The 19,015-nt window shown below is 41.1% G+C and overlaps 1 protein-coding gene across 1 annotated transcript in view; it reads right to left on the minus strand.

Moving 5' to 3' along the window:
- The window catches only part of pola1 (polymerase (DNA directed), alpha 1), a 58,595-nt gene that overhangs the window by 37,976 nt on the left and 1,604 nt on the right, over positions 1 to 19,015 (minus strand). The window contains exons 5-26 of the mRNA XM_038726833.1: positions 18,881 to 18,996; positions 18,669 to 18,731; positions 17,770 to 17,871; positions 17,527 to 17,680; positions 17,273 to 17,432; positions 16,979 to 17,151; positions 16,746 to 16,858; positions 16,531 to 16,644; positions 16,352 to 16,426; positions 16,116 to 16,254; positions 15,727 to 15,881; positions 15,467 to 15,551; positions 15,247 to 15,308; positions 14,831 to 14,920; positions 14,573 to 14,689; positions 14,314 to 14,489; positions 13,877 to 14,006; positions 13,108 to 13,227; positions 12,022 to 12,112; positions 11,797 to 11,921; positions 11,438 to 11,587; positions 10,290 to 10,412 (exon numbers count right to left, since the gene is read on the minus strand). Coding sequence (XP_038582761.1) covers positions 10,290 to 10,412; positions 11,438 to 11,587; positions 11,797 to 11,921; positions 12,022 to 12,112; positions 13,108 to 13,227; positions 13,877 to 14,006; positions 14,314 to 14,489; positions 14,573 to 14,689; positions 14,831 to 14,920; positions 15,247 to 15,308; positions 15,467 to 15,551; positions 15,727 to 15,881; positions 16,116 to 16,254; positions 16,352 to 16,426; positions 16,531 to 16,644; positions 16,746 to 16,858; positions 16,979 to 17,151; positions 17,273 to 17,432; positions 17,527 to 17,680; positions 17,770 to 17,871; positions 18,669 to 18,731; positions 18,881 to 18,996 — 2,633 coding nt within the window. The remainder of the gene's footprint in view (positions 1 to 10,289; positions 10,413 to 11,437; positions 11,588 to 11,796; positions 11,922 to 12,021; positions 12,113 to 13,107; positions 13,228 to 13,876; positions 14,007 to 14,313; positions 14,490 to 14,572; positions 14,690 to 14,830; positions 14,921 to 15,246; positions 15,309 to 15,466; positions 15,552 to 15,726; positions 15,882 to 16,115; positions 16,255 to 16,351; positions 16,427 to 16,530; positions 16,645 to 16,745; positions 16,859 to 16,978; positions 17,152 to 17,272; positions 17,433 to 17,526; positions 17,681 to 17,769; positions 17,872 to 18,668; positions 18,732 to 18,880; positions 18,997 to 19,015) is intronic.

Raw genomic sequence — 19,015 nt, forward strand, 5'->3', positions numbered from 1 at the left:
CTGTAAATGGGATTGCGGGTGGAAAAATCCAAAAGTTCTGTGTCTTCTCGGCAACTTTATAAAACATACTGGAGAAAGTCATCAGAGCTGATACATACATGGAGAGACAGACAGAAAGAGGTGGGGCACGCCAGTGTGTTTGCAGTAACAGACCAGAGGTGTAGGCGTGTGTGTGAGGAAACGCAACGTGAGCAGTGGACTGAATTGAATTAAAATGGTGAAATAAAAAAATACTAGAATTTTATATTTTTCCATTCCTGTGAGGTATGGTTCGACATTCTAGTCCAATTTTAATAGTTTGATATCTACAACGAGTCAAGGTCAATCTCTTGCCCTATTTTCTACTCAGTACATTTATAAATCTGTTCCAATTACCATTTCCATTCCCTTTTTCCTCACACGGTAAAACATCACTCAGTTTTCTTCTGTCCCTGCTTCTTTCATTCCTCTGCTCTTTGGTGTTAATACAGTGTAATTACACTGGACAGTAATTGAGCGGCTCACTGACAAGTGCTCCTGCAGGCTGAAGGATCGGGACAGAGGATTTCTTGTAGGACAAATGTAATCCCTATCCCATCTTCAATGCATTCCACTGTGTGCATGCATGCATGCTTGTAGCATTGCGCACATTTCTTTAGACAATAGCCATGTGTCCATGTAATGGTCATGCAAATTTTAAGCATACTTTTGAAATGTGTAATCGTTAATATTAAAAGTAGAAGTAGCATTCATTGAGATTCAGCAAAAATATGCGGTGATGACCACGTTTGATCAGTGTGCAGAGCAAGTATCTGAAAAAGACATTTAAGAGGCGAATGCATAATTCGGCAGAACAGATGATGAAGGCTACATGCCGAGATTTGCATCCACCTCTTTTCTCAGCACAAATGAGCGTTACCAGCTGCGAGGTGCATGAAATTCTCGGCAGGCATGCACAACTGTACAACCGGGCAGCAGAAAGAGCTGAACAGTTGTGAGTTACAAGTTTGCTACGTCAGAAAGAGTGTTTCCATCTCCCATTTAGTGCATTTACTCTTTTTTGACAAAGGCAAAAAACAACTTCAAGCGAACATGTAAACTTTTTTGCGAAATTAAGGATTTTGCCTTTTCCATCAACCTTTTCTAATGCGATACTTCAAAATGCACATTAAAAAACATTGATGGAAACACGGCTATAAATGAAGAACATTTGCAGAACAATAAATTGCATAAAGTGCATTAACAGGAGTAAGGAGAGAAAAGAAAACCGGAAGAGGTTTGCTCTGCATACCTGTTCCCCAACCACATACTACTAAAACAAGCCAACAATGAATCTAGTAGTTTAGCTTTTGATGTCACACTAAAATCACCACATAAGGAGTCTGCTTGGAAGCGGTTGATTGGACCTGACCAGTTAGTTTCAAACCAGCCAAAATCAAATGAACCAAACTGTAAACACAGCAGACTTTGTTTGATAAAACACAAAACATCCTTATATTCAAAAGGTACATTATGCCTTCTAAATTATCAGACAGTAACACTTTTAAAACATTTTTAGATAAGCCAGCAAATTACAGCAGGTTGTGGCTTCAAGGCAGTGCAATCTGTAGCTTTTTCAGACTCACCAGTACATGCAAGTGCTGTGAAGAGTTTTTGTGTCCCCTGCTGTATTTCACCACTGACTTGCACAGCTTACAGGTGACATTTTCCCTTTTACTGCCCATTTTTAAGACATAATGTACCCAACAATCTGCCTTGAGGCTTGAGGATGCAGACCTCGGGGCGCCTGACCCTGCCAATGTTGCTAAAAGATGTAGTTGGGTTAAGTGTTGCTGCCGTAGTCTGTAACACTCAAAGCTGCCATGAAGTGAACGAGGCGGACAACTACAAGAGCACAGGTCCATGATGGAAAAACAAGTCTTGTCCAGCTGACTAGTGCAGTTGAATCAACGCAGATCAAGATTTTCAGGACAGATATTAAGTGAAATGGATTGGAGGTTTCATATTTTTACATTTAAACACAATGCCATCTATTTTATGTTTCATGTCTTTTTTTCATGTGCTACTGTGTATCTGCACATGCCATTAGCTGTACATTGTTGCACCATGTCATGCTAATTCATGATCGGCTCTGCCTTGTTGTGGTATCCACCTTTTACCAGCTGTTGCTCAGCTATTTGTTGGTGTTATCCATTAGGGATTTACCTGTCTTGTTGTCATGTTTCTCTCATGTATCCTCTTCTAAATATATCTTGTCTTGTGCCAGGCTGTCATTTTAAATTAACTGGCCTGCATTGGTTGAGTGACAAACGGTTTAAAGGTTGTATATCTTTATTGCTTCCTTTCTGACAGAATGATAAGCAGACAAATGAGAAAGTTGCTTGCTCATCCAAAGGGCATCCAAGTCCTACCATCACACACACGTACCATACACCCCTTCGCTGATCAGCAGATAAGAGGTAGCATGTTAAACCTCAGCGCGGCAGAGGGCCCTTGTAAAAAGAGCCTGGGGCACCAGTGACGATTGTTTTGAAAAGCACTCAGCTGAAAAGCATTTTGGGATGACAGTCGGCCGACTGAAATAGCACCTGTGGAGGAACACACCACCGTCAGAGCTGGGAGGGGGGTTGTACGCACAACACGTACACAAGGGGTGAGTATGCGTGCACATACACAAAGACCCCCTCTTTCACTAACACAATCTCACACACAAAGATCCATAAAAGATTTACAGCTTCTCTTCTGCTAGTGTAAGCTCTCATGTTCACACACACAGAGAATGAAAACGCTTCTTTCACTAAAATGATTTCACTTGCAAGCAAGAATGCATGAGTGCAAAGACACGCAAAGACACACATACACACACACACGACCCCTGTCCTGGCAGATGCCATAGCTGTGTTCTCATGTCTGCTGCTGGGTGGGTCAATCTGTTGTAAAGCTGAGTCTGATTTAATACAACCAGGTGAGATCACAAACGCCGGAGTTCATCGCAAATAACTCGACAAGGACAACAATCCTCCTGCTGTCTGGCCAATTAAAAACACGGTACTTTAATAGCTGGAAAGGCCACCTCCTGATGAGTCACTTCACACTGGCACATTCAAAGTAGTCACCAATGAATTATTAAAATGTTGTCAGGCAAATAAGCCATGAATGTGTAGCTGGTCAAAAAGGTTCATTAATATGTGGTATTTGGGACTGCAGCCAATAGATAGTTAGGATGATGAAATGACCTTTGTCATTACACAGAATGATGCTCATTCTCACACACTGAGTCAGTTCTAATTTTTGTATATTTTTAACTGAACTTTAAATCATCTATAATAATGTCTCAAATGAGGAGGCGAAGGGGTTTGCTCATGATGGTGAATTATCTCTGTAGCTTTCAGCTTTTTCGAGCTTTACAGAAAGTTTCAGCTCATTGTTCAGCCGTCACGCTGGCAACTTCACCATTTTGGTTCACTATCACCGAATCATTACGAACATAGAGAAGCACTCAGCAGCTCAAGAGCCAGATATTTCCCTCAGGAGTTGGCAGAAACTAAAAAAAAAGGAGCTAAAACAGAGTGAGTAGTGGACTTACATTCATCCGGTGGTCCGAAACACGACTCTAAATAAATTATAATGTTGCTCTGTAAGTGCTGGATGGGTAAACAAGCAAATGTTGGCTAATAGGTTCAGTTTTATCAACTTAAAATGTGATGATATGTCAATGTTCACAAATGACACAATAAACTACCAGTGTCTGGACTGCTTGTTTTTCTTATCAATTAACCAAGTGATTAAAAAAAAAGAGTATAAAATTATATTGGTTTTTTTACATGATAAATTATAACAAAAAATGATCAATAATCAAAACAGTCATTGGTTAATTTCCTGTTAACTGACTAATTATAAACAGGAAACCAACCGCTCTCTACAGCCACATGATGTCATTTCACTGATGCCTTCATCATCCCGACAATGCACTAAATTAGAGGATCAAATTCAATAGGCTATAAATCAAGAAACGATAAGGTTTTAATAGAAATGAACATATGTATCACCTACTTGCCAAGTCAGCTAAAACCACGTACTAATTATCCTCTCATAGTCAACTGTATCAGTAGCCCTGATAAAGACACCATATGTCAGATCAATCCCTAATAAATTATAATCCCTGCCATTAGCCTGGTCTCACATGGCCTCATTAGTAAGTGTTACTAAAGTCGCAGTTTAGATTGTGAAACCATGTCCTGTCCACTGTCAGCCCTCACAGACAAGCTAATGTAGCCAAAATAGCAGCGCTGCTCCCATGTGACTATTTGTTAAGTCCTCTCCTATCAGGAGTAAAGCCAGCTCTTTAAGAGGACTACAGGACCATGGAAACATGCAGCCCTCATTTCCCCAGACATGAGCATGCTTTACAAGCATGGGCTGACACACACACACACACACACACACACAGGCTTATGTATTCTTACGTCTAATTCAGGGAAATGTAAAAATGACCCCTGTGATTCTGAGACAGCAGAGGCAATTGAGATCCTGAATGAAAGAAATGGGGGCAACAATACTTACTTGCACCTCACCACAGCACAGACACACAAACACAGATGAGACATGATAGGGGGGTTTAGGTATTCCTGTGTCTAATTCGGGGAAATGATTTGTGATTCTTAAGACAAGAGGAATGATACAGAACTTGAATGAGGGACGCCAGGGGCAACAATATTTACTTAGACATCATTACAAGCACACGCACCCTCACACACACACAAGTACATAGAGGTTTAACCTAAACCAAACTTTGACCTCTCTGCACCCTCGGCTCTGTCACCCAAGCCCGCTTCAATCCTTCACCCCGCATGCCACCCAATAATGTCAACTACGAGCTCCTGTCAGGCTGTTTTTAAACACAAGGACAGAGACTCAATTACAGCAGAATGGCTTTCAGGAATCATCCTCCATCCTGAGACACACACACACACACCTGCTAATGGTTGTCAGATTGGCTGGCAGAGGGGTCAAAGGTCAAACCAATCTGCGTTCCCCAACAATCAGGGGCTTCCACCGGTCTCTGTTGTTAACATCACTCGATTAGGAGGGCGAACACACACTTAACACTTACAGATTTACGCGTTTTCTAAACAAAAGCACATCATAAAAAATTTGTTCTGTGTCCTAACATACATTTTAAAAGACACCAAAGATGAACTACACTCCAGGCAAAGCGGCTTTTGTGCTGCCCTTTGCTATGACCAGCAACATTAACACCAGTATAGGAAATTAGCACCAACAACCAGCCAAATGCTGTAGAGATTTTCCTGCAACTGATCTCTGATATACATGAATGTATGCTAAGATTCCTCCATTCTCTAAGTGTAATTCTTGAGCTCAGAGATCCACCAGCCAGGTTCAGTGGACAATAAAAAGTCTTCCTGGCTTGACAAATGCATTTCTCAGCCTGTTATGACCGTATGCACAAGTTGCCTTGTTTCAAATATCTGCTTCTCTGCACCCAACTGTTCTCTGGCGAACATACAAAAGAACCCGAAATAACGCAGAGGGGTTGAGGGGGACATCAATCTGTGGCTGTGTAATCCTAAACCTTCACCTTCCTCTTAATACCCATCACCCCCCTCACCCCCACCCCCCTAATACCCTCACATACCAGGACAGAGTAGGGCCACAACAAATGGTCCCCCGACAAAGGGCAGAGTTCAGCCAGTAGCACTTGTGCGCGGACACGCATAGACACATGTACATCAGCACATACGTGCAGACAAAGATAAACGCAAGACATACTCAAGAAACACACACAAGAGGCAGGAGGGGAGCTAAGTGGGGGCTTTTCCCTCTTAACTTGAAAAGTCTGTTTAGAAGAGCCAACGCCAAGGGTCTGTCATCCCCTTCTAAGCCACTCTCATCTCAACCCTCCCTGGGCTGAGAAACCACTGTGGCCTGCGGCCTGACCTGTCCTGCCCTGGGGGGGGGGGGGGGGGGGTTAAAACCAGAGTGAGAGAAAGATGAGAGCTAAGCCAATCAATAAATACGGAGAACACATGCACATTCATCCGCACACACGTCCAAACAGATGATGGGAACGCGCTGAGGGGCGAGGGTGGATTTACACTGCGGAAAGAGAAGTGGTCAGTGTACGTGTTACAATTACAAAAATAAAAAGCCTCCTAAATCATGATATGAAACTAGAGTGCAAATGTGACAATTAAATAGGGGGGTGGGGTGGTGTGGGTGCAACAAGCAATACCCACAAATACACTAGAAACCCCGCTATAAATGCCAGCTGGCGTTTCTGGCTCGCTGGAGTCGGAAATAACTACTCGGCTTACGGTTATTTAACTTCAGGGCTCCATACAAATTCAATAAAACTGCTTCATTTTGTTTAAACTGTTGCCCGAAACAGGGAGTCAGAGCGTGATGACCCATATACTGGGAACACAGCCTGCCAGTGTAGGCGCTGGCTTTACTTTGGTATGGTCCATCCAGGTTACGGAACACTTAGCAGCGGCTGGACAGTAGTTCATCAATAATGACAGAAATTTCACACAAACAAAAGTGACTCTGTGTAACGTAAAAACATCTCTGGCTGCAGCTTTAAACTGCAGAGGGATCATAAAGGAGATACTGAATGGGTAACTTCAGGGTTTCATTTAAAGATTTAAACCGAACATCTAATCAATAAATAACAAATACAGATTTCTGATAGCACTAAATTATCCTCTGGCACATTTATTTACAGTGTCTTATTCACAGTGGGACGTCCTGGTTGTGTTGATGCCGTGCTCTCCCCAAACACACAACCTGCAGTATAAATAGATGTGGGTCTCGGATCATGGATACAAAGTAAACAAAACACTATAAGATTGTGCAAAGGGGGGATTCTCTGCCACCTCAGCGAGTCGAGGATCCATGCTATGTCCTAAGCAAGCAGTGGGTTCAGATCTGACCGATGACCTTTTTCATGCACGTCTCTCCCATCGGTCATATCACTCCACACTGTATGCAATGTACTAATGCAGTAAAGTCCTAATAAAACACAACCCAATTGACTGTCCCTTGAGCATACTGGGTAACTTCAGAAGGCTGAGAAAATGCTTGAGGCAAAGTAGGCCATCAGCAGGTTTCAAGAGTAGCTTTAAATGATCTGAAAACATTTAAATGTAAATAAATTAAAATCTAGCTGTTAGACTGTCAACAAAATAGTTGCTATTCCTGACTAGAAGTTTGTTTATAAAACAGAAACAAAAATGATTGTTTAGATTGTACAAAAGGCCGCAGCACGCTGGCTCTCTAAATGCTCACTTTATACCCATTACATAAAAAGGCCCCTTATTTGCCTTTTAGTTTTAGCAAAGATTCAGCTTTTAGGTTTCAAACAAGTCAATGTGATTTGCCCAAATCGGTGTCAGATATGATAGATAAGTTGGGCTGAACGATTTTGAAAAAATATCTAATTGTGTTTATTTTGACTGATATTGCAATTACGATTTGATTTGCGATATTTAAACAATTATGGTGTGATTTTTGCAGGATATGATAAGATTTCAATTAATTGTTCAGCGCTATAGAGAAGGCACATTTCCACTTTAACTCTTGTCTTTCATTTGTTCCCTAAGATGGCCTTTATATATTTCAGTGTTTACATGCATATTTATGTCTTTATTTGATTGATGAACACTCCAATGTCACATACACACAAAATGTCAGCATATTGTCAAACTACTGAAGTACGAAGGTTGTGCAACAATCTGCTCAGTTGTGCACCCTGCTAACTCCTGTCCGGTATAATCAGAAAACGTTCAAACTAAACTGCTACTGTGCGGCTACAAAACACTTGGATTATGCTACAAGAGCTGTTTGATGTTTTGTGCCGTTTTTTTTAAATTTTAAAATGATTACTCAAGCGGATCGGATACTGAGGAACAGTTAAAGTAGTGTAATGCTAACTAACTACATGTTGGGTGACTACTAACGAAATATTATATTAAAAGGTGATTTATTCAAGCTCCTAAACTATTAGGAATACAGACTTGAAGTAACCACCACAAATATTGAGCTCAACACGCCTGCACACAACTTGAAAAGTAATGTCACCATTTCAGACAATGGAAATGTAGCCGTTTGTGGCTGAGAGTCGTGACGCTTTCTGGATAAAATAAAAGAGGTAAAATGTAATTAACCCGTCCACCTCTGGCTGTTGACAAAGATACAAGCAGTAAGTCTTTAGGAGAGAGAAACTCCCACCTGTCCGACTGAATCAAATGTGCACCTTTCACAATGCAGCTCTGTCAGCTGAACAACGAGCTTGACTGGAGGCACAAATGGACTCGCAAAATAACACATGCACACACTGAGCTGCTGCCCTGCCCTCTATTAGGGAGCACAATGAGTGTGTAAGGGGATCTTAATGAAGGACTCCCCTGAGGCAAAGCTCGACGCCTCTGCTGAGGATGTTAGAGCTCATTAAATGAACATGAGTACTACCACTGGCATTGTGGGAGAGAGCGTGCGTGTGGTGTTCAGTTACAATGCCAGATTTAGCCGTTTATGTCATGCACTGCACATGACTCTTCGCATCAATTTATTGAGAGTGCACGCCGATGTTGTTTCATAAGAGGTGGAAAGTAAATGTAACTGTAATTGAGTAGCTTTTTTGTATACTCTTTAAAGTAGTTTTTTAAATCTGTAATTTTACTTTTACTTAAGTATGTTTTGTTCAAAGTATCGTACTTCGCTACATTTTTAATCACATCCATTACTAAGTAAAAAAAAGCGCAATGAAAAACTCACACCCACTTTGGCTTCAAGTGCAATAGAACTTTAGAACAGCTTTATGATACAGCGTGAGCTGTGAAAATTTCTGAATTAAGTTAATGCTAATGCGAACTGACAATTTCCTGCTGCTGCAGCTTCACATTAAAAGCATTCAACTGGTGAAACACATGTTGGCTTTTATTTTGAAGTAGTCACAGGAAATGCAATCTGTTTGTAATTGAGATTAGCAATGACTGCTCTCATTCATCAAAAATGTGTCTACAGGGACCAGTTTGAAATATTGCAGTAATGCTGCAGTCAGGAGCAGCAGACACAGTGAGCTGTTAGATAAAGAGCTGCAGGCGACAGGCTGCACACCTCCACAATCTCAGCCAGGTAATCAACTCCTTTCGCTTTAACTGTTTTCAGATGTTGTGTGCAGCATAAAGTCAGATCAAGACTACCCACATAATTATAGAAAATACCAAGAACTACCCGACAATAGTTTGTTTAGCTGCCACAGACTCTGCCCTGTAGTATCAAAAGACATGTGCTGTTACCACCAGTAACTACAGGCGTCTCATGCACAATAACGGTGCAGCTGCATAATAGTGTCAAACCTGGTTGATTGATATATTATGCCAATCAGAGTAACATTTACAATTACAGATTTTAACTGTCACTGATCAGTGAACAGCCTCCTTGGCTGCGGTCTGAGAGCATTTTCTAGGTAAGTAGGCCTATGTCACTGCATATTATACACTATATATCTACATAGGCTACTGGATGGATTAAGGCCTAGGCCTACCATGTTTTTTTAGGAGTCTGTTCACACTGATATAGGCTAATAAGAACGTTAATTTTGCAAAAGTTGAAAATATAAAACAGTAATAGGCTTATGGCAATCATTTCCGAGCCTCACAGTGTCTGTTTAGAAAAATTTGTCCCCTTGAACAAATGTAGTTGAGGACCCCTGATGTAGAGGTCAAAATAAAAGCCTACTTTTACCATTCCATTGGTGGTTTTCATAGTTTGGCAAATAGCCAAAAAGACATCGGTGCCTGATAATGTTGATTAGCATTAGCAACTTGCTGCTACCTAGTTATTTATTATACTAATGCTTATGATATTAAATTATATATTATAAAATTACCACTTCCCAGTTTCCCATTTACCCAGTCCAGTGCGGCCCGTCAGAGTCTAATCTGTTTCCTAATGAAGCAAAAACATTCTCAAACTTCTCATTACAACATAAACGGTCTCTAACGTTGTTTTTCACCATTGATTTGGCAAAGTAGGCTAAATCATATTCATAACTGGGAAGGGCACAGTCTGAGGGAGAAAGAGATCGTTTTGTGGGGAGAAAGGATGACAAATGTGAGAAGGGAGAAAACAGATGGGAAGAGAGACAGGAATAGTGGAAGGAACTGTGCACAATGTGGAATTTGATGCAGCAGTACCCTCTTGTGGATGAAAATGGAAGTGTTTTAATTCCTATTGTCCTCTCCTGTTTGCACTGGGGTAACCCTGAAGACCAGAATTTGACTCACCTCTCTACCCTTGTGTGTGACCAGGGCAGCAAGTGGCTTGGCGTAGAAGCGGCTGTAGCTGAATCCCAGGCAGCCGTACATACTGTTAGCAGTCAGCTTCAGGGCCTTCTGGCGAATGTCATACTGATGCAGAGACACACTCAAATTAGGCCAAACAAATAAGGTTTAAATATTCCCCCAACACCTCCTAGGTTATAAAGATTTGATACTAGTTGTCTCTATGGTAAATATAATGGATGACAATAGGAAGAGAGTAATTATTATTATTATAATAATTATTAGGCTGGTGCGAGGCTACTGATGATGTTGAGCATCATGGGTGGGTTTGATGGTTAACCACACCTGTCATCACAGAGCCTATCAGCCTATTAAAGCTGCAGCAAATGGTCGATTAATTGATTATTTGTCAACTATCAATTGTTTTTTTCTCTTCGATTTCAGCTTTTCAAATGTGAATATTTTCTGGTTTCTTTACTCCTTTATGACAGTAATTCAATATCTTTGGGTTGTGGACAAAACTAAACATTTGAGGACATCTCTCCTAGGGCTCTGGGAAACATTTTTCACTACTGTGACATTTTACAGACCAAACAACTAATCGATTAATCAACAACAAACATTGTACGTGTATGGTTATATGTATATCATTGTCTATTTAAATAAATCTGTTGTTTGGTGTCTTTATGCAGCAATTTGCACGTGACAATATAATGAACTCGAAGATGCCAAACTGCTGTTCATCTGAATGCTCACTATGATCCAAACAGTCATCATTTCACTAACGCATGGTTAAATAAATACACTACTTGCTGTGTGGCTTTAGAATTTAAAGGACTTTGGCAAATCAACGGTCGTTGGGAACAGAGTAAGCATACAGATGGACAGAGAAGTTTATAATGCTGCTGGAGAAGCGTGAGACGTTACTGTGGACGTTATGATGCGTTTTACCACCATAAACAACAAAAAAAATACAACCACAGGAGCACGGTACAAACTTTTTAAACTGCCTCAACATTAGTAGACCTCACTTTATATTGCATGTTTTAGATCAATAAGTTTAAATAGGAAAAAAAGTGTCAAATAATAACCGTTCAATATAAACAGACAAATACTGTACAGCAATGTGCAGCATCTGTGTGCGTGCGTACCTGCAGGTAGAGGTCTGGGTTGATGTCTTGCTGTTTCATGAGCTGTTTGACCTGTTTACGCCGCTCGACCAGCTTCCTGATTTCTTTGGGCAGGATTCCCATCTCCAAATTAGAATCTGGGATCTCTGGAATCTCCTCTGACTCCTCATCCTGTTAAAAAGGAAACAAGAGCTGGAAGTGAGATTGAACTTTTCTCCGAGGCATAAAAAAAAAAGGGGAGCATGCATGATGGTTTTTATTAACGCCTCTTTACCTGGGCATTGGGATCAATCTATAAATCATGTCTGGACCTCACAGATTTTTACACAAACAGGTCTGCTCCTAAAGTAAACATATTAACAAACAGTGCTCACACACACCTCATTCTTCTTCTGTGCGTTGTAAGCTTCCCTCTGCACAGTGGTGAAGCAGATGTTGAACTCTTGGATGATTGAGGGATACAAGCTGTTGAAGTCAAGCAGCAGCACAAACTTGTCGTAGAAACCTTTAGAGAAAGAGGGAGGTTATAGGAATATGTGAACAAACATACAAATGAGACAAATACAGACAGAAAGGCAGACATTAAACTAAAAACCCAGACTTACCAACTTTAGGATCCAGCACCAGACCTCCAGCATAGGCTGCCTTCTTCTTCCGCTTGCCTTTTCCTGCATCCACATCTTCTTCCCCCTCCACCTGGGACACAGGAGCAAAAGCAAAAAGAGCATTTGTCACATGACTGTACAAAGGGTTTTTCCTGCATTGAAAATCCCGAGGTGGCCATCTCTGTCAGATTTGGTCCCGCTTCCAGCTCTCAACAAACCGGTGATGGGTGTCTTTGTGGTATTTTCTATCATGCGATACAACTTTTGGATATCTGTCATTTGTAACTGCAATTGGGGCATTAACACTGATGTGTTGACGCTGTATCGTAATCAGTAGAGTGTGCCGGCAAAAGTCTGTTTGGCTGGACTGCTGCGCTTTTATAAATAAACAATGTTTCCAGCTTTTCCCCAGTGTTAGTTGTTTCAATGTATTTTGATGTAGCCAGCAGATGTTTAAAAATACCGTCTGCGTTTGTGAATGCTGCTCTAAACACCTCTAATTTTGTGACTGAAAGCCATGCTGGACAGCGAATACAAAGCCAGAGTGCGTTTGTTTACACCAGTGAAATGGAAGGAAATAAAGTATTTTTAAGTTGTTGTTTTTTTTAAATCAACTTTTCCCCACTTTATCAAATACAAAAGTTCAAACAGACATCTGTAGAACGTGTCATTAGTTCATTACCACACCACATATACTGAGAAAAAAAACAAAGGGAAGAGTGTAAGAGGGGATTACTTTTACATTTACATAAACGCTTCAAATACAGGAGACCTGTATTTGTGTAATAATATTTTGCCAGCAGAATCGAATTGTTTTAAAAGATTTTGTATATTCAGTATGATGTAACGATTACTGGGAGTTGTATTTAATTTAAAGTTGAACAGGTTTTTTTTGTTTATTTGTTTTTTAAATATGCTTTAATGTGATAATTGTGAAGCATATCATTACTATTTAAACTACGTTGCTTGTAAAAAAGTGTGCATGTGATCAGGGTAGTACCACCTCCGCATCATTCTGAGCCTGTAAAAAAAACAACCTGTGTAAATTACAAAAACAAGTGGTGTGAGATTGTGTGAGGACTTTACCGTTTCCAGCTGGGCCTTTTTGAAGGAGGGTTTGTCAGGGACGATGTAGTTTTTGTCGTGGAAAGCATGAAGCAACAGGAACTCATTCCTCTCAGAGCGACCGCCCATCAGAGTACGAGACTGCAGGGAAGAAGCAGGAAAAAAATCCAGTGATTGATGCAGGAAGCCAATTAAATCTCCAAAAGGAAAATAGTCAACCTGAAGCACAGGGGTGATGGTATCTTTATGTCCCATTCGATCAATAGTCTAAATGTCATCTTACCCCGCTGCTTTGTATTTTGCGGTTCCTCTGAAACACGCTATGAAAATAATGTTGCGCTACCCCTTGTTAGGCTTTAACATTTAAAGCTTCCATTGTTTTCTCTTCATTCACGAGACAACAAAGAATTGTTTTTCTCTCCAGAGTGTTTTGGTTCTCACTTCAATTTTCAATATTTCAACCATACAACCTCAAAGATCGCCCTTCCCTGTTTCTTCTTTCTTGTGTGTTTAAAATGCTTTTTTTTCAAATAATGTTGGTCATTTTGGATTCTGAGACAGATTTGCTCCAGAGTGATTCCTAAATCAGCTCAGGCAGATGCATTACAATTGTGTCAGTAATTTAGATGATAGTATCACAACATCCAGCGCGAGCGCTATTTAAATTGCCGTCTGCGTTTTCTGTTTGAACTGAGTAATAAAATCAAACAATAACTGTGTTTCTAAAACATTTACTGTATTTTTGTTTTGCACCAGTAAGTGGTGGTTTCATGTAGGTGAAAGGAGTTACCATGACATTGCCAGCAATGTTGGTGATCTGCAGGGCCAGCGGCAGCACGTTGAGCTCACACATGACCTGGAGGATCAGCTTGGCGTCTGTCCATGTCAGCTCCAACAGGTAGAGCAGGTGAGGAGAGTCACTGAAACACAAACACACACTGAGAACAAAAGCCTTTTTTGGATCGACACTAAGGTTAAATAAAAAAAAACCACAAAAAACCCAGATTTGATGGGAAAACACGTGCATGAGTAAAATGAGGTACAAAATAAAACAAAATAAATATCTTAATAGAAAATTTAAGTGCTAATTCGTTTGTGATTCAAATTACTTGAATCAAATATTTATCGAACATTTGTTATATTGTTATGGCAGAAAAGTATATCAGGATAATAACCATTATTGTTTCATTGTCCAGCCCTAAACTCACCCTTTAAGGACAAACCAACCTGTAGAGATTCTTGATGTTTTCCTGAGGGACTGTGACTCTCTCCGTCTTCAGCACCTGTGCAGCAAGTTCGGTCAGATGGTAACTTTTACAGCGAATCAGCTCCTTGGCTGAGATCTCCACATCACACACCAGACGACCACAGGTTGCGCTCTTCTCTGCAAAGGCACCGCGACCCTGCCAAGTACAGCAACGTTTAGTGATGTACACTATGATATAGAAGAACCTTATGTTTCTCAAGACTTTTTGCTTTTTTTTACCCCTAGTTTGGGCATATTTGCCCTCCTGAGGCGTCCAATCTTAGACCAGTGGGGAACCTTGCACACACTGATCCTCTGCAGAATCACTTCCAGGTCAAAACCAAAGATGTCGTGACCCTAGAGGAAAAGAATAAGCATACTTATTTTTACCCGCTCACCTCTGCTATCAGGGCATCCTATATCATATGGACGCTAAAGATTTCTCTATTATCCATTCAGAAAAGTGTAATAGAATGAATCCCAACAGGTTCTACTCACCACGAGCACATCTGGGTCGATTTTGTGCATCTTGGCCAAGAAGAAGCCAAGCAGAGTCCGTTCTGTAGCAGCTATCTCCACTTTCCCATTCTAAGAGAGGAAGGGAGTCAGGTCCATGTTTTGGCCACATACAGTCAAGAAATGTTATTCTCCATCAATTCTAATAAAATTGACTTCTAGTACATATTATCTGTACTGTTGAATCTGCTTATATTAAAGTGCCATATGAATGAAATTTAACACTGTGCTGTTCATAATCATCAGCTGGTAATTTCCTCGCACAGCTACATCTGTAAAACCGTGTAAATACGTAAACCAATATTTTCTGAAATGATCAAAACAAAGTGGTTCCTGTTTCTGTGTAAAAGAATCTACGATACCAACAAGCTGAGTTCCACCGCCACATGGCCACCCACCTTCTTCCTCACAGCATCTTTGAAGTCATAGGGGAAGATACAGTCGGCCGGTTTACTGACCACTGCAAAGACAACAATATATGAAGAAAGAATATATGACAACAATATCCATCCATCGATCTAGATCCATCTTTCCATCATATTTTACAACTCATTTCCACTAAATTGCATTAATGCATTAAATTGAAAACATTCAATCAGATGGGTGTAAATAACTCACCACAAAAATGGTTCTGGTATGGGGGCCGGGGGGCAGCTTTATCCGTGTGGAACTGATAGTGGATTAGTGCAGCAAGGGACACAATCTGCAGAGGAACAATTATATCATCACGTCCTCGCTCACTAACTACTTCAGTCTGTCTGAGCACACCATTTAATAACATGGCTAAATAAGAAATCATTCTATGCTTGTCCAGTACATTGGGGGCTAAAAAGGGAAACAGTATATTTGATTGCGTGTACAGCTGGCAGTGTCCTGACCTCGTTTTGGTGTGTCTTGGGGTTCTGTATAGTCTTGAGGCTTATGGACATGACGGTGATGGGTGGAGGTGACAGGTCTTTGACCACAGTGACCAGGTCACTCCTCAGGGCCAGAGCCTCCACCTTACACCAGCTGACTGGCTGGCCAATCAGCTCTGACAGACACAAGGGGCTACATGTGAATTTTCCAGGGGTGTGCAGAGTTCAAAATACTGTCTTTATAAACGTCTCATAGCTCACACAAAATGTTCCAACATGAAAGTGCTACCAAACACCCTTACCTCTAAAATACTACTCATGTTTTAACTAAATGCAGGATGTTAAATCAGTTTCACTAACACAAAATAATTATCTTTAAATATTCTGGACAAAGCAAAATCCCCTCTTACGTGGTGTCTTGATGTCCAGCCAGCAAGGCCCTTTAATCTTCCTGCCGAGTAGGAAATGCTCCAGACTGGATGTGTTGGTTCCAAAAATGTGGGAAAAGGTCGCCCCCTTGAGGTTCGAAGGCAGCGCAGGGAACTCTGCCTGCAAAAACAATATTTACCACATTACTAGGTTATCATTTAAAAAAGAAAAAAAAGAAGCAGCTTTAGGCCTGGGACACATGAACACTTCTACTCACAGAATATCTGACTTCCAGATACTCGCACTGACTGGGAACATCAGGAATTTCAAAAGCATAGTTCTTCTCCACTTTCTGCACATAGAAAGACAAACAAAAACATGCACCAGTTACAAACATGGCAAACTTGCCGCTTTCCAGAAAATCATATACAGTCCGTAACCAAGGGGAGTACTGACCTTGGACTTGAACTTCATGATCTTGAACTTCTCCGAGAGATCGTTAAACTCCTGGTAGACGTCCATCATTCCTACAGGAGTGTCCGACACCTCCCCAGTCTTAGTGTTCACTTTCTGTTCAAACACAACCCAACAATTGAATTAAAACCTACAAAAGTATACACAGGGTTGACATGTAAGATTACTTGGGACGAGTGGCAGAGCAGGAAACTTACATATTCACGAGGCAGGAAGTACATGGTCCTCTCAATGTTCTTGACAGTAACACAGCAGCTGACATGAGACTTTGCAGACTCGATCCACACTTTTCCAAACAAGTACACCACACCTAGGCCACAAATAAGTTAAAACATCAGGATGTGCTCTACAAATCTGAACAGGCTCTTTGGGTTAAAGAATTATATGACAGTATCCACTATATAATCATCCAAGTGTGAATATGACTTACCTGGTTGGCTGTAGGGCTCTTCAAAGGCATCCAACCAATAGAAGCGGAAAACCTGCTCCCCATCTGCCCCCTCCACCAGTGGGAGTTGACTGGAGTCAACCTGTATCTCTGCTTGTGCTTCGCTGGCTCCATTTTCCTCCTCTTGCCCCCAAGAGCTTCCAATCCTGTTGGACCTGGGAAAGGAGTCTTTAGCTCAGTGTATATAATGTAGGTACAGCATTGTAAGACTAAGACAGAAAACAGTATCTACAACCCCAATAAAGCAGAAGCAAATAAAGCAGATAAAAGACTTACAATAAGACAGGGTCCTGAGGCTCTGCTTTGGGCTCCACTTTAACTGGTGCTGCTGCTGTTTTAGTCTCAGCATCATCTTTAATGGCAGGCTTCTCCTCCTCGAGTCCGACCTCCATCGGCTCATCAAAATCCACCCCATCAAATGCCAGAGCGTCATTCCCTGAGAAACAGATTGTCACAAAAGGTAAGTGTGTCCTTGTTGCTGGAAGGGAGAAAGAGTACCAGGCCAGCCCAGTTGTTTCAGTCTTTCTTACCTTCATCTCCATCCATTTCCTCCACCTTTGCCTTCTGCTCCTGCTCAGGAAGAGCAGATGTGGAGAGAGGGAGGCGGGCTGATGACCTGGGGGTCGGCTCAGAAGGCGGCGGCCTGATCACTTTGGCTTTTAACCCCGTAACTGAGGGTGACTCCTAGTACAATTACAGAATTCATACTTCCTATCATGTTGAAAATTTTTTTCAAGAAATGATAGTTTCAATTATGATAGGTTAAAGGATACCTTTGGCATCTGAGGTTTGATGGAAAAGGGATTCATGGGGGATCCAAGAGACTTCTTCTTCTTCAGAGTGACCACTGGAGGAGGAGTCAGAAGAGTCGGTTTCTGGGAATTCACAACATATCAGGTTAGACATGGACAATAAAGAGGCGCAGAAGTTGGCAATGAAGAGAAAAAAAAGACTGTGTCACCACCACTGAGTGAGAAATTATATTAACGGACTGTGACTGTAAACTAACTAAAAAGGACACAGGTGTAATTATTTTAGCAGCACTTTGCCCATGACTTGCTCACTCATCATTGCACATCAGCTAAAAGCCTGAATGTAAATGTCAATGTGCAGGAACACATTTCAGAGTTTCCCACAGGAACGCTCACCTGCCTTCTTATTTCACCATTTTAATTCTAGTTCTTCCTAATTTTAGTGCTTACTCACAACTTGACTCTGCTCCCTTCCCTTCAGTTCTCTTTATAAAGTCGCCACAAAACAAAAACAAAACACAGAACTTGTCTTTTGGATTTGCGTGTACGCACTTCCGTTTCCACAACAGCGGGTGTGCCGCATGTAGAGGAGGCTTGTTGATGACTTAGCCTATCGAAACAATCAAAATTAACGTGGTTCCGAATGACATTTGCACTGGTGTGAACACTGTCCCTCCGTGTTTGTAAAATACACACTGTGTCCATGTCTTCTAACGTAATACCAGATAACATCTATCACAATGCTTTAAGTCACCAAACATAAAGTCCCACCCACATAAAGTCTGTATGTGGGGTACCCGACTCAATAAGGCTCTCAGTGTCTCATACAGAGAAAGTCAGATGCATTAAACTATTAGTTGACAATCTATTGTGCTTAATTATGTTGAAGTTTTGTATTCGCTAGATGACATGGTACCAACCTCAGAGTGCAGGTCCTGTAAAATATCTCCTAAAAGGTCATCTTTAGACAGGTCCACGTCTTTCTGCAGGAGACACAATTATGCTTATGGTGAATGCCAGAGAAAAAAGAAGGCTAGAGCATCTCTTTTATTTCAAGTTAAGATCCGCACAGAGCACACAAAGGGACATTTTTAATAGAAGCAATCACCCAAGCAAATCAATGGTGTCTTACCTCAGCAGGCCTTTTCACATTACTGTTCATGAAGAGGCTCTTAATGGTGTTGGGCTTGGCTACGGCAGATTTCTTCACATTTTTCTTAGAGTCTGCTCCTTTAACACCTGCTTTTCCTGCAAACACAAATAAAAC

The sequence above is a fragment of the Micropterus salmoides genome, unplaced genomic scaffold (genome assembly GCF_014851395.1).
Source record: "Micropterus salmoides isolate LMB-PRFRI ecotype aquatic unplaced genomic scaffold, ASM1485139v1 Ms_hic_scaffold_1, whole genome shotgun sequence".
Taxonomy (NCBI): Eukaryota; Metazoa; Chordata; class Actinopteri; order Centrarchiformes; family Centrarchidae; genus Micropterus; species Micropterus salmoides.